This window comes from Haliotis rufescens, unplaced genomic scaffold (genome assembly GCF_023055435.1).
Source record: "Haliotis rufescens isolate VD_foot unplaced genomic scaffold, xgHalRufe1.0.p SCAF_2, whole genome shotgun sequence".
Taxonomy (NCBI): domain Eukaryota; kingdom Metazoa; phylum Mollusca; class Gastropoda; order Lepetellida; family Haliotidae; genus Haliotis; species Haliotis rufescens.
This window is the reverse complement of record NW_025963890.1, coordinates 57,468,063-57,481,630: the sequence shown is the minus strand read 5'-3', so window position 1 is coordinate 57,481,630 and position 13,568 is coordinate 57,468,063. Positions and strand designations below refer to the sequence as shown.

The following is a 13,568-nucleotide window of genomic DNA, read 5'->3' as shown; positions in this document are numbered from 1 at the left end:
ACTCACTCAACAACACTCCCACACCTTCAAAATGAACTTACAAAGCCTGATACCATGCTATGTGTTTAAATCAAATAGCTGATATCAAGATTTGTTAATCCTTTCACATACAGAGAACGAAAAGGACATTTTCACCATGGAATTCTCTTTATATATTTGAATGTTTATCTTCTTGATGCCCTTGGTGTTTTCCAAGAAAATACTTTTTACACTTTTTGTCTGCTTTGACCTCTACTGTTTGTTTTTTGTTTGGTATATTCTTATGTGTTTGTTTGTGTGTTAAAGTTTATCACTTATATTTCTCTATTTAGGTACACCGAGAGAATTGTCCAGATCAGCAGCCAATTAATGAACCTCTGTTTCAGACTGACAATGTTATATTCTGCTTGCACGTGTGTGTGGTCTTGTGTGCATGTGAAAAATGTTGATTGGATGTTTTTAGAATTTAGACAGTTGTTTTAAACTTAAACACTTATACTACTCAACATTTGCGAAAGACCGAAATAGTCATCTTTAGTCAAAGGTGTGGTCCTTAGAAAATTTTGAGTAGTAAAGTAATTGTTATGGGACTCATAGCTTCCATTTCACCATCCATCATACATTTTATGTTCTTATTAATATGAATAAAAATATATTTATATTTTGTTAAAAAGAGATTAATTGGACTTTTAAATGTTATTAATTGAAAATATATTTTATTTTTGTAAATTGGAAACTCAATTTTATTTTGACTCCTAAGATTTCCATAAAGTGAAGATGATTCCAATGTTTATAGATTTGCATAAACTGAAGATATTCAAGTGAATAAGTCTTTTTTTGATAGTGGAACTATTTAGATTAAGTGATACTGACCTGTGTGTGTCTATGGCATTAGGGGCGTCTGGCGGACTCCTATGAGAAGCTGATGCAGGATCTGCACAATGAGCAGAATCGTATATCGGACTTCGAGCAGCTTCTGAAGGAGGACCAACAGATGGGAGACGAGGCCTACAAGGTTCAGAGTCAGCTGGAGGCTCACAAGGTAAACAACTGTTGCAGGTCACAAAGTGACATCACGCCAAAGGCCCAGGTTTCGATTCTTAACATGGGTACAATGTGTGAAGCCCATTTGTGGTGTCACACACTGTCATATTGCCGGAATATTGCTGAAAACTGCAAAACAAATAGAGGATGAAGACGGGAGTGCATTGTGCCCGTTTAATGAATGTCCTGTAATCACCAGAACTTTGTGCCCTCAAAAGAAAACACGTACATTTAAGTATTCATCAGGATAATATTATGAGGATGATAATAATGTCATGGTGTCAGCAATGAAGATGCTGGAACTCCATTTGCAGAGTTGCATCACTTGGTCATGCTAGAAACCCTAGATCATGGGTTTGAATCAGAGATTTACCCTGGGTATGTTCCTAGGTTTTTTGACCCGTGAAGATTCCTGGGTAGAATAGGTCTTCAGCAACCCATGCTTGTCGTAAAAGGCGACTAACGGGGTCGGGTGGTCAGGCTCGCTGACTTGGTTGATGCATGTCATTGATCCCAATTGCGTGGATCAATGCTCATGATATTAATCACTGGATTGTCTGGTCCAGACTCGATTATTTACAGACCGCCGTCATGTAGCTGGAATATTGCTGAGTGCGGCGTTAAACAACAAACCAACCAACCAACCAATCCTAGGTATTTCAGCACCACATTCATGATCATGAGTTTCACCAAAGTAGTAAATGTTCAAGGCCTGCATCACTTCATGCTTTCCTTCCACGTTTAGCTGATACGCCATGATATAACTAATATACTGTTATTGCTGTGTCAAACCCAACACACTCACTCACGCACTCTGCTTCCTCCTCCAGGCTGTCCATGAGGAGATCGTGAGTCACCAGCAGCGGATGCTGTCTCTGGTCTACCAGGCTGAACAACTAACGGAACACTACCAGGAGGAACTGACGCCCGAGCAGGTCGTGGAGATCCAGACCATGGCTGCTCAGCTGAAGAAGAGTCTCAGCAAGGTGGGTTGATAATAAACTTGCAGGATATCATCTGGTGATATGCATTCAGAAGTTTATCACAGTAGGTCTGTGTTATGGTGCGCTGCGGAGTAGCTTAGCAAAATGCCCGCTTGTCACACAATGGGCCGGATTTGAAGCCAATTTGTGGTGACACCACTCGAATATTGCTGAAAATTGCTTATATACCATACTCACTTACTCAGATTGTTACAAGTTCCATTTTCATTTTTTAGCTGTATCGACTATATTTAGGACTGAATGGAAAGAGGTTGGAGAAATGGCCTAAAGCAATTCTCAGTCACTCACTAGTATCTAAGTATCTATCTTTGGCAATATTCATTTCTTTCTTTTCTCAATTGCAACCAAGTTTTAAGTTATGTAATCAATTTATTCTGTCTGAAATGAATATGAAAATCCTTTGCTTTGTCAGCAAATATCAGAAAGTCAAAAGCAAGAATACAGAAACTACTTGCTGAACAAATTTATACGAGACACATGGACAGCTATGATAACCTCATGTTGAATTCTCATCTCATTTTACAATGAATTCTGAAATATAAATATGGTGTGTTGCACCAATGTGTTAAGCATCTCGGACCTGCATAGCCATGGGTTTCCTCCTTCATCAGTCTCACATGCCATCAACTACAGATCGAGCTAACTGACACTACAACTGATTTCACTGAACATGAACATGCATCGACACTCCTGTGTGCAGGTTGTGAAGTCATCCGAGACGCGTCTGAAGCACCTGTCTACGGCCCTGGAGGAGTTGACGAAGTACGAGACGGAGCACAACAAATTCCTGGTCTGGTTGACGGGAGCCGAGAAGGAGCTTGACAGACAGGAGGAGTGCATGCAGAGATTCGAGGATCTCAAACCACTGGCAGACAAACAGAAGGTATGGCATGAAATCATTTCCAAGATAGTTTTCTTTTTATTCCCCTGACATAAAATGGAGGGAGGATATAGTCATCATCTGCTTTGTCTGTCTGACCATATTTTGTTTCTGGAACATAACTTGAAAACCGTGAAAGATTATTAATCCAAACTGGTACATGTATTAACTAGGGGCTGAAGTAGTGCATTATGCTATTGTGGGGGCACAGGGGATTTGTCATCTTCTGATGACTCTTGTCTGATGAAGATGTTGCTCTTGTCCTGTCATGAAGTAAGCTGTTTACATTTTCTGTTACGTTTTATTATCCCACCGTCTTTCAGTCCTTCACTTCCTTCATTTTGTACATTCTTCTGTCTGCTTAAACCCTGTTATCAGATTTAGAGGGTGACAATTGGAAATAGTGTTTTAAGATTGGCATTGTGTCTGAATGGTTGGAATGCACATCACGAATTGAGAATAACCAGACCTAGACCTGAAAATCTGAACTCTTTACCTGTCTTAATCAGGATTATACATGTCATGTCATAAGCCAAATTGTACCATGCCAAAAGCTGGATTATGCCATGTCATGACTAAGAAGAGAAAATGATTTATAAAAACCCTCAAGTGCATTCTGGTGGGGATGTATGTCCTGCTTCTTTCTTCAGAGCTCATGTCCTTCATTTCAGTCCCTGCTGTCCGACATCGTGACTCATCAAGCTGACCTCAGGTTCATGTCAATGACATCTCAGAAATACATGGAGGAAGCTAAGGTATGTGGAACCTTTATTTATTGGAATCTTTAGTCACAGTTAGAGTCCAAATTGTCTAAGTGATTATGGGTTTGAATCCTGTTTTGCCCTGATTATGTTTCTGGGTTGCCATCCCCAAACCTGTATTTGTGGGTTTTACCAAAGTGGGAATGTTGATAAATTCTTGCTTTCCTCCCACATCTGACACGCCATAATATAACTGACATACAGTTAACGATGTTTAATGCACCTCACTCACACAGTCACAGTCAATTTCATACAGAAAACAAAAAGCCCTTTCTAACACTAGCTGCTTTCCCTTAAAAGATTCCAGAGTATTACTCACATTAATATATTTTTTTCCAGCTGCACAAATTGGAGGTTGATGCTTTCAAAGCTGACCGACAACGTCCAGCTCGCCTGAGTCTAATCAGCATGGAGGGTCTGGCAGCAGAAACTGTCAAGGATGATCTCAAGGAAACTCAAACACGCTACCAGGATCTCAAGGGCAAGTGCGGCAACTTTGGTGAAAGGTTGAGCGATCTGGCCAACAAACAGAGAGACTATAATGATGTGGCGTTCAAACTGCTTCAGTGGCTGACAAAAGCTGAAGACAATCTTATGTCCAACAAACAAGAAAGTGGGTCTCCTGATCCCAATAGACTACATGATCAGCTGGAAAAGCTGAAGTCACTTAGAACTGATGCTATTGCACAGTCTGGTGTTGTGGATGATCTCGAAAGGAAAGGAAGGAACTTGACCAATGGTCTAAGTGGCATCTCTGCTGACCCCCAGCAATTGGGTAAAATGCAAGATACTCTGAAGGACATTACCGGTAGATACGAATCACTCAACAAAGACATTGACGATCAGACGAAGAGTCTACAGACTGCCATAACCAAGTCTCAGGGAGTCAAGGAGGCTGTAGGTGGTCTGCTCAACTGGATGAAAGATGCTGAAAAGGTGATGAAGAAGCAGCATGCAATCAGTCTGAACCCAGACAATATTCAGGAACAGATGCAGGAGTTCCGTGCTGTTGAGAGTGATATATTGAATCATAAGTCCAGCATTGACTCCATCAAACAGGGAGCCCTTGATCTCATCAAGACCTGTGACCTCGAGATGGCTCGTGCACTTGAATCACAAGTTGAGGACATTGACAAGCAGTATGCTACCATCCAAAAGAAGGTTGAGGTGAGAGGACGCGACCTTGAGGATGTGTCTGCTAAGCTAAAGAAATTCCAGGATGAACTTAAAGACTCAAATCAATGGATAGTAGCTAACATTGACAACATGGAATCAAAAGACTTTAACAAAATGCCAAGTGAAGAGATGAAATCAGAACTTGAAAAAGTAGCAAACCAGAAGAACAGACGAGCTGGATTAGTCTCTGATCTCAAGAAGCTAGGTGACTCCCTTGTTAAAGATCCAAGGACAGGGGAGGTGACTTCGATGAAGGACTCGCTCGCCGAGTTAGAGAGGAACTGGGATGACCTGACCGTGCTCCTGGCAGACAAGGAGAGAGAGGCAGAACAGAAAGAGAAACAGGACAACGAGTTTGAGAACGCCAAGACCTTGATTCTTCTCTGGCTGGCAGCAATAGAGTCTCAGCTGGATACCTTTGAGCCGGTGGCTGTTGACATTGAGACGGTGGAGCGGCAGATTGCAGAACTACAGGTGAGAGGATGTCACCAAATTTAATTTGGTGATGTAGAAATTATAACAGTATATATAACGTACAGTGAATTCTCATGATAAGCTTACTGTCACTCTGTTAGGCAAGACTTTTGTGTGTATGTAGAGAGGTACAGATATTTGGCCCAAAAATTCAGGTTGGTATATATGAAGTATAAAAAATTTTGTTTTCAAATCAATATGTTTTTGATTTTCTCAAAATGTTAAGTTGGTTGGAAATTATTAATTTTTCAATTAAAGTTAGGTGGGAGTTTGGGGTGTCAGTTGATTTATAAACCAAGTTGAAAAATGTCTGGCCTTACCATGAGGTAGCCTAATGCTCTGTGTAATATCTGACATATTCAGAAAGTATCTTTAATAGGTTTAGTGATCTAAATACCAAAATTCCTCCAAATGCCAGTACATTTTATAGCTGTTTGTGACATGTAATCTCAAATGAAGTTGCTCTGTTTGACCATGTGTGTCTGTAGGGCAAGTGGCTGATTCCATAATTTGCAGCAAATGAAAAAAATAATATGACAATGAGTACAAACAAACAATATCTTTGTTTTATTGCAGCCAATGCTTGAGGAGTTTGAGGGTCATGGTGAGAAGGTGGATGAAATCAATGACCTTGGCAATGCCCTTGAGATGATGCAGTCGCCCACCGAGCGTCCTCTCAGTCCATTCAGGAGGATAAACAGTAGGTTCCAACTTCTACAGCTTGCTTAGTGTCTTGGACCAGATGCATGTCAGAACTGCATTTTGGCATATTCATGATCACCAGTCATTTCATTCAATTCAAATTTCTGATTTTCAGAACTTTTCAATGGTATAGGTTCTTATTAGATGGCAGGGTTTTAAGCTTTTATGGTATCTGGGAACTTTATTGTTCAGATGCAAGTTGGCAAGCATGATGGCATTTGATAAAAAAAACTGTATTGATATTGAAATCAGCATTATTTGCATGTAAATGCTGTAACTATGAATATGTATGTTCCTCAAGCCTACCTCACTGATGCCAACTTGGTTCTGATAGATGTTTGAGATTTGACACTTGCACTCTCAAGGATTTAGAGATCTATGTTTGGGTTGTCGTGAGATTCATTTGACCATGCTGTCATGTGGAGCAACTTGGAATACTTATTGCCTTAACACACAATCTACAGTTGAAGTGATCCACTTTGCTGTGGAGAGCCAGCATTTTGATTCTCATAATTCTTCTACGAGCACCCATGTCTTTATAGGTGGTTTCATGTTCACAATATGATATTCTGTAATTTCTATAAACAAATTTAAAAATCTTTAATGCCAAAAATCATCACTGACAAAAATTGACAAAAATATTCACTGATGATTACTGATTTGATCATAACATTATGAACAATGGTTATAGTTCTATGGATGTACAACTTCTTTATTACAATGATCACTTGCTTGATAATGGTGTTAGTATCAACTCGAAAATGTCACATTGTAATAAAGAAGTTGTACATTGATAGAACCATCTCCCTTGTTCATCATTTCAATTTCTAAATGATACTGAAAGAAGTTATAAAATAATGCTTTTAAATATCCAAATAACAATTTGCAACATATTGTGAACGTGAAACGATCTATCTCCACATCCACCTTCACCATCATGCTCTCTGCATCCACATCTTGCCCGTCTGCCACCAGGTCGGAGACGCCTTGGTCTGTACTCTTCGCGACTGCGTACCCCCTCCCCCACATTCCCCACGTCCCCGACCACTTTGGCCACCAGCCCTCTGTCCAGCGAGTCCAGCGGGGTCAGCAGCAGAAAGAGCAGCTCCGACAACTTGCTGCTGGACGGTATGTACATCTCCGCGTCATTCATTCACGTCCATTACCAGGGGCTTTGAGGATTTGCTTGTATTGCACCTTGGTTGAGGTTTTTTGTTTTTACTTTATATTATTCGGTTTGGAAATAAAATTATGATCTTTAACCAGGCAGCTGTTCCACAAACAATCTTAGTGTTATGACTGTCCATGTTATCCATGTTATAGTATAGGAGTCATGGTTGTCTTAGCGCTAAGATTGCTATATTGAATGGAACCCTGAAGTTTATATTTATGCTTTTTGTCTTCAAAAAAAAATTACCACAGATTTGATATTTGATATATAAATAAATATCTTTATTTAAAAAGATGTACCTTTTCATTAAATTTTATATATGATAATAGTCTATATATTACTTTTATCCAAAATTTGAAATGTAAATACTTTTTTTTTAAATAAGTAACAAGTTTTAATGAATGCTATAACATGTGTCAACTCAAAATAAAAGGAAGTCAAAAACATTTAATAGCATGTGCCTATTTATGTTGCTGTGAGTGATAAACCGATATTGAATCATACATAAATTTCATAACATTCCATAATGGTGCAGTATTGGAGACAATATACAATGATATTTGTTGTGTACCCATGTCTATACTGTGACCCCGTGTATAGATGACCGATGTATGACCTACACAACTAACAGTTACCCTCTTGCATGTCTAACCCCCACTATTAGCAGGCTGGCAGGTCACAGCGACATTGCACAGTGCGCACTTGTTATGTATGCAGATGATTAGAATTATGTGTCTTAATTAGGTAAATCGGTTGTGAACAGTGTAAAATATTGTCTTATGAAAGTCAACGATGTCACCATCTGATATTAAGTGTGTCATCATTTCTATTATAACAAATCGGTAAGTCAATCTGAAGCTGAAAAAGAGATTGTGGTTGAGGTTCATTAAGGATCCTTTGTTCAAGAATTGTCAGGATTCAAGAAGTCATGATCACATACTGATCATTGAAAAAGCAGAAGATGACGTACCATAAAAGACCAAACCTTGCTCCAGTTGCAGTACATAAGACCATTTGTATTCTTGTTCTGTCTTGATGTCATTGGCTCCAGAACAGTTTGTCCAAATCCAAATTTGAATTTTTTTGGTGTAAAATACATGCAACCATTTCAGGTTTATTTATCATCAATTAACAAATAATTTTTCTTTCAAATCCTTAACACCTGTGGCTGAAATATTGCCGATGTGACGTTAAACTTAACTCACTCACTCAACACCCGTAAAGATCCTGGTTAGAATAGGTCTTCAGCAACCCATGCTTGACATAAGAGGCGAATCTGGTGATCAGGCTTGCTGACTTGGTTGATGTCATCGTATTCCAATTGTGTGGACCGATGTTTGTGATGTTAGTCACTGGATTGACTCAATTATTTACAGGTCGCCATTATATGGCTGGAATATTGCTGAGTGCTGCATTAAACAACAAACAAATAAACAAATCCTTGAATCCATGCTTTCAAGTTTTATTAAAGTTAAGATGACCTTTATAATGACTGACCAATGCTGTTGTTCAGATCTGTCTGAAACCTAGCAACAGCTACTGGACATAAAAACACCAGCTGAAATATATGCTACCATATTAGGTTTCATTAGTTATTAGTTTTACAAAAACAAATTCTTGAAATACCGAATCTTTTTTGTCAAGTTAAGATGACCTTTAATGACTGACCAATGCTGTAGTTCAGATCTGTCTGAACCCAAGCAACAGCTACTGGACATAAAAACACCATCTGAAATATATGCTACCATATTAGGTTTCATTAATTATTAGTTTTACTAATAATTTTTCTTGAAATACCGAATCTTTTTTGTCAAGTTAAGATGACCTTTAATGACTGACCAATGCTGTTGTTCAGATCTGTCTGAAACCCAGCAGCAGCTGTTGGACATCAACCAGCGTTACGACATTGTGGGCGAACGCCTGGCTGACCGTCAACAGGAGCTGAACACTGTGCTGGCCAGCATCAAGACCTTCCTGCAGGACCTCCAGGACATGCTCACCTGGCTGGACATGAAGGACGGCGACATCAGCAAACAGGTGGCCTCCATCCCCACCAATGAGAAGGAGGCCAAGAGGAAGCTGAAGGACCATGAGGTAAGAGATGACACCTGTCTGAATTAACGCTTCTTGTAAATATTTGTTTGAGATGATAATCATAATATTTTGTTTGACAAGGTTGCTAACTGTTTTTTTTCTCTCAAAGTTTTTCGAATTATTTATTGTTTGATAGGCATTACTTAGAAGTTGACGGATGACAAGATAGACACAATTTTTGTGGATAACAACTTCTTTAATACTGGGAAAACGCGACATTTCGTATAGATCCTAAAACCGTTGTCAAGCAAGACTGATCTATAAGGATCTATACCGAAACGTCGCTTTTCCCAGTATTAAAGAAGTTGTTACCCATAAAAATTGTGTCTATCTTGTCGAATTATTTATTTTTGTTGTGAACTAACATTATGTGAAATTAATGTGAAATAAATCTATTTCAAATTTTCTTTTTGTTTACACCGAAAGTTTAGTTGAATGTCAGTTATGTTGGTAATGTGTAGATATTGATGTGGGTGATGTGTTTTGCAGGCATTCCACCGGGAGCTACTTGGTAAGGAGGGTCTCGTAGAGGACATCAGAAAGAAGGCACAGCACCTGCTGAAGACCAAGCCTGGCGTCCCCGGACTCGACACACTTCAGTCCCAGATCTCACAACTAGGTCAGTGCCTCAGTAGCTCAGAAACCGTACACGTATAAGAAAGAATCTTTTTACTAATTGGCAAAACTGTACAGTCACAATAGGGAAATACATTTTTATAAAATACATTTGTCCTTCCTATTGTCATAAACTCAGGTTTGCACTCTACATATTTAGGATACGATGAAAGGAAAATGGCATTGCAGTTAATTTTATAATGGCTATGTGAGGCATAATTTGTTCCATTAAGTGACGTCATTATCAGTCTCTCGTTTTCTTGTGAATCTTCTGTGATATCACCTCTATAATTTCTGAAAGACCGGTGAAGATCCGGGTGGAGATTAGGTCTTCAGCAACCCATGCTTGCCGTAAGAGGCCTATGCTTGCCGTAAAAGGCGATTATCGGGATCAGGTGGTCAGGCATGCTGACTTGTTTGATGCATGTCATCGTATCCCAATTGCGTGGATCAACTTTCAGGATGTTGATCACTGGATTGTCTGGTCCAGACTCGATTATTTACAGACCACCGTCATGTAGCTAGAATATTCTTGAGTGCAGCATTTAACAACAAACAAAGAAACATACTATTGCTGAAAACATGATCTCCCTGTTTGTATTCACCAGATGACAAGTGGCATGGACTCCGTGCTACCTCTGAGCAGCGCCGCAAGAGCCTGGAGGACATGGTGTCCCACCTGCGAAGCCTGCGTGAGAATGGGGATCTGCTCAACAAGTGGCTTACCCAGAAGGAGAAGATGCTCGACGTCTTGGGGCCAGTTGCTACTGAGCCTGCACTCATCCAGACCCAACTAGACCAGGTCAAGGTTAGTGACCGGATCAAAGACATAGCAGCACTGTGAATGCTGTGACCTTGTCAGAGGTCAACCAGATTGTGGAGATAATCCAACGCAATTGAAGTGTAGTTACAGCACCTTGTTAAGTCTATGTTGGAACAGGATTAAAGACTACCAGTGTCATTTTATTGACTGGGTTCCTGGTTAACAGGATCATGGGAATTCTTCTGGGACTTGATGCTATTCAGACTTTTTAGTTCAAATAATCAGGTTCATGATAAGAAATAAACTTAGTGTGTAATGTTGCCTTCGCATGCCAGTACTCATGACTTACTTTGGAATAGATTTTATAATGATATATAATGAACTGTGTAGGTCCTTCATGAAGAGTTCACCAGCCAGGAGCCCTTGTATGATCAGTTCATCCATGCTGGTCACTCCATCCTGGACAAATGTGACCCAGAGTCGCGTGACGCTGCCACGATCAGCCGTAAGATGGACACCATCAGCAAGGCCTGGGAGAAACTGCAGAGCCGCCTCAATGAGCGACAGTCCAGTCTGAGTGCCATGGAAGGCATTGGGTCTGAGTTCGCCCAGAAGACCAGCATGCTACAGAACTGGGGCCATGACTTCCACAACAGGCTGGACTCCCTACCACCTGTCAGCCCTTACCCAGAGAAACAGAGCAGGCAGGCCGATGAGATGATTGTAAGTGGCACCTGTATCCAAACTCGGTTATATCCTGTACTGAGTGTGCTGTTTGTGAAACTGAAGATTGTTTGATAAAAAACAGTGAATGTGTTTACAGTGGGCTTTTAAAAAATGATCTTTTTTTATATAATTCTTATTTGCTGTCTCTTCCTATTGTTAAACCCACATTGCCTTTGTTTTGGTTAAAATCCCAGATTCAGCCCAATTATAGTCCTAAAGTAGTAATAAATTAGGGTTTTTCTCCATCACAAGGTGGTATGGAATGATAAAGATTAATGTGTTGAAAGCAACAGATCTGCCCCAACACACTCACTATCTCTTCTGTTTTGCCAGTGTATTATTTGCTCCACCTTTTTGACAGGATAAAAGTCTTTTATATCCTTTAACATTAAGGCTATTAAACACTTAATCAAAGGTTTACAAGAAAGGAACGGTGGTGGGGTAGCCTAGTGGGTTAAGCATTCGCTTGTCACACCAAAAGTCTGGGTTCAGTTCCCCAGAAGTTGGTGTTTCAGTGGTGTTAAATCCAAGAAGGGAAACCAGGTAATGAATATGTTTCTGTCTTCTTGTAGCAATTGGCGGAGGAGATGATTGAGCAGACGCCAGTCTTGACTCGCACTAAGGAGTTGTGTAAACAACTCAGTGAGAAGACCAAAGACTCCGCCACCAAAGCGGACCTTCGTGCCAAGCTGGCCAGGGTTGAGAAAACCTTGGCTGATGCCGAGAAGAAAATGGGTAAGATTGCAGATTTGACTATCAGATTGTGGTCTGTGAAAAATTGTATCTGGACCAGACAATCGTAAGATTGTGGAACATTATGAGTAAATTAAGGCTAAAAAAATAATAGTCTTGGTTTTCAGGCATCGCCCGCATCATCAATAAGTTTGCCGCACATTTCGTTTATATTTCCATTTTAATATAAAACAGAAAAAAAAATCCTTAAATATTCCAAGTCCAACGGTAGTCAAATACTGTGTTCCAGTATTTTACTCATCAAGGAATACATTTATGTTGGTAGGCCCTTTCCTAGGTTGATTGTACACAAGTGTTTATTTGGCAACACTTGTTTGAACAACCCCCCCCACACACACACACAAAAAGACACTACCCGCCCGCGATATATTTTCAAAAACTATTGCCAGAGAACCAATTCTTTTATTTTGTAAAGCCTAAGTGGTGTAGTTTGATGACTTTTTTGACAAAATATCTTCCTTTCGATCAGATCAATTATTATTTTTATGAATTGTAAGTGTAAGCACATGAATGAATCATGGTAAATCTGTTTTCTACGTATTGAAACATTTGTTGTCTATCCTGTTTAGATGCAAGGAATGATGCCCTGGAGGTGGCTGGCAAGGAGGGCCAGAAGTTCACTGCTGACTGTAAGGAGAACCTGGCCTGGATCAACGAGGCATCTCGACGACTCCGCAACCAGCAGCCTCTCTCTGGGGATCAGAATGTGCTGAAGAAACAGGCAGATGATCACAAGGTATGGAGCATAAGACTACAGCTGACTTGATTATTCAGTATGGATGAGATAGAAAATCATGTTCACATTACTAATAAGTTGTGTTGTATTTCTGCGTTGAATAAATGCCCAAAAGTATACGTTGAAAGTACCAAATTGAACAACACATCAAAAACAGTTCATGTAGTTCTCACTACACTGATGCTTATGAGTTCATCAAAGTGGAAACTTCTAAGACCTGCACCGTTTGTAAACTCAACCCACTCTTTGTTTAAGGTTTTGCTTCAAGATATTACTGCCCAAGAGCCTGAAATAAGGGATCTGTTGGACAAGGGACAGAAGATCCTGGAAAAATCTTCTCCAACCATGGACACAAGGAACATCGCAGACACCCTGGATCAGATCCAGTCCGAGTGGAAGGATCTCCAGGACTCGGCCAAGGACAAGGAGCAGGATCTTGCTGAAGCCAAGGCACATGCCCAGAAGTACCAGGACAGCCTGGACAAGATGCTCATGTGGATGGACATGTCGGATGACAAGCTGAAGAAGACCCAGCCTGATAAACTCGAGAAGGACACTGTGGGCAGGAAGCTGAAGGAGCTGCAGGTGTGTAGGCAAATATTATTGATGATGATGATGATGATGACGACGATGACGATGATGATGATGGATGGATGGATGATGATGATGATATGTAGGCTATGGATGATG

The 13,568-nt window shown here is 40.1% G+C and overlaps 1 protein-coding gene across 12 annotated transcripts in view; it reads left to right on the top strand.

The window, feature by feature from the left end:
* LOC124141427 (microtubule-actin cross-linking factor 1, isoforms 1/2/3/5-like) overlaps window positions 1-13,568 on the top strand; it is a 261,785-nt gene that overhangs the window by 208,085 nt on the left and 40,132 nt on the right. For 11 of the 12 annotated variants that reach the window (XM_046509482.2, XM_046509497.2, XM_046509473.2 and 8 more), the window contains 14 exons: window positions 875-1,021; window positions 1,854-2,009; window positions 2,728-2,910; window positions 3,579-3,662; window positions 4,008-5,318; window positions 5,895-6,018; window positions 6,996-7,148; window positions 9,047-9,285; window positions 9,775-9,904; window positions 10,509-10,708; window positions 11,054-11,386; window positions 11,962-12,124; window positions 12,712-12,878; window positions 13,134-13,463. In XM_046509482.2, the coding sequence (XP_046365438.2) occupies window positions 875-1,021; window positions 1,854-2,009; window positions 2,728-2,910; window positions 3,579-3,662; window positions 4,008-5,318; window positions 5,895-6,018; window positions 6,996-7,148; window positions 9,047-9,285; window positions 9,775-9,904; window positions 10,509-10,708; window positions 11,054-11,386; window positions 11,962-12,124; window positions 12,712-12,878; window positions 13,134-13,463 (3,720 nt within the window). The remainder of the gene's footprint in view (window positions 1-874; window positions 1,022-1,853; window positions 2,010-2,727; window positions 2,911-3,578; window positions 3,663-4,007; window positions 5,319-5,894; window positions 6,019-6,995; window positions 7,149-9,046; window positions 9,286-9,774; window positions 9,905-10,508; window positions 10,709-11,053; window positions 11,387-11,961; window positions 12,125-12,711; window positions 12,879-13,133; window positions 13,464-13,568) is intronic. The other variant, XM_046509505.2, reaches the window with a different exon arrangement.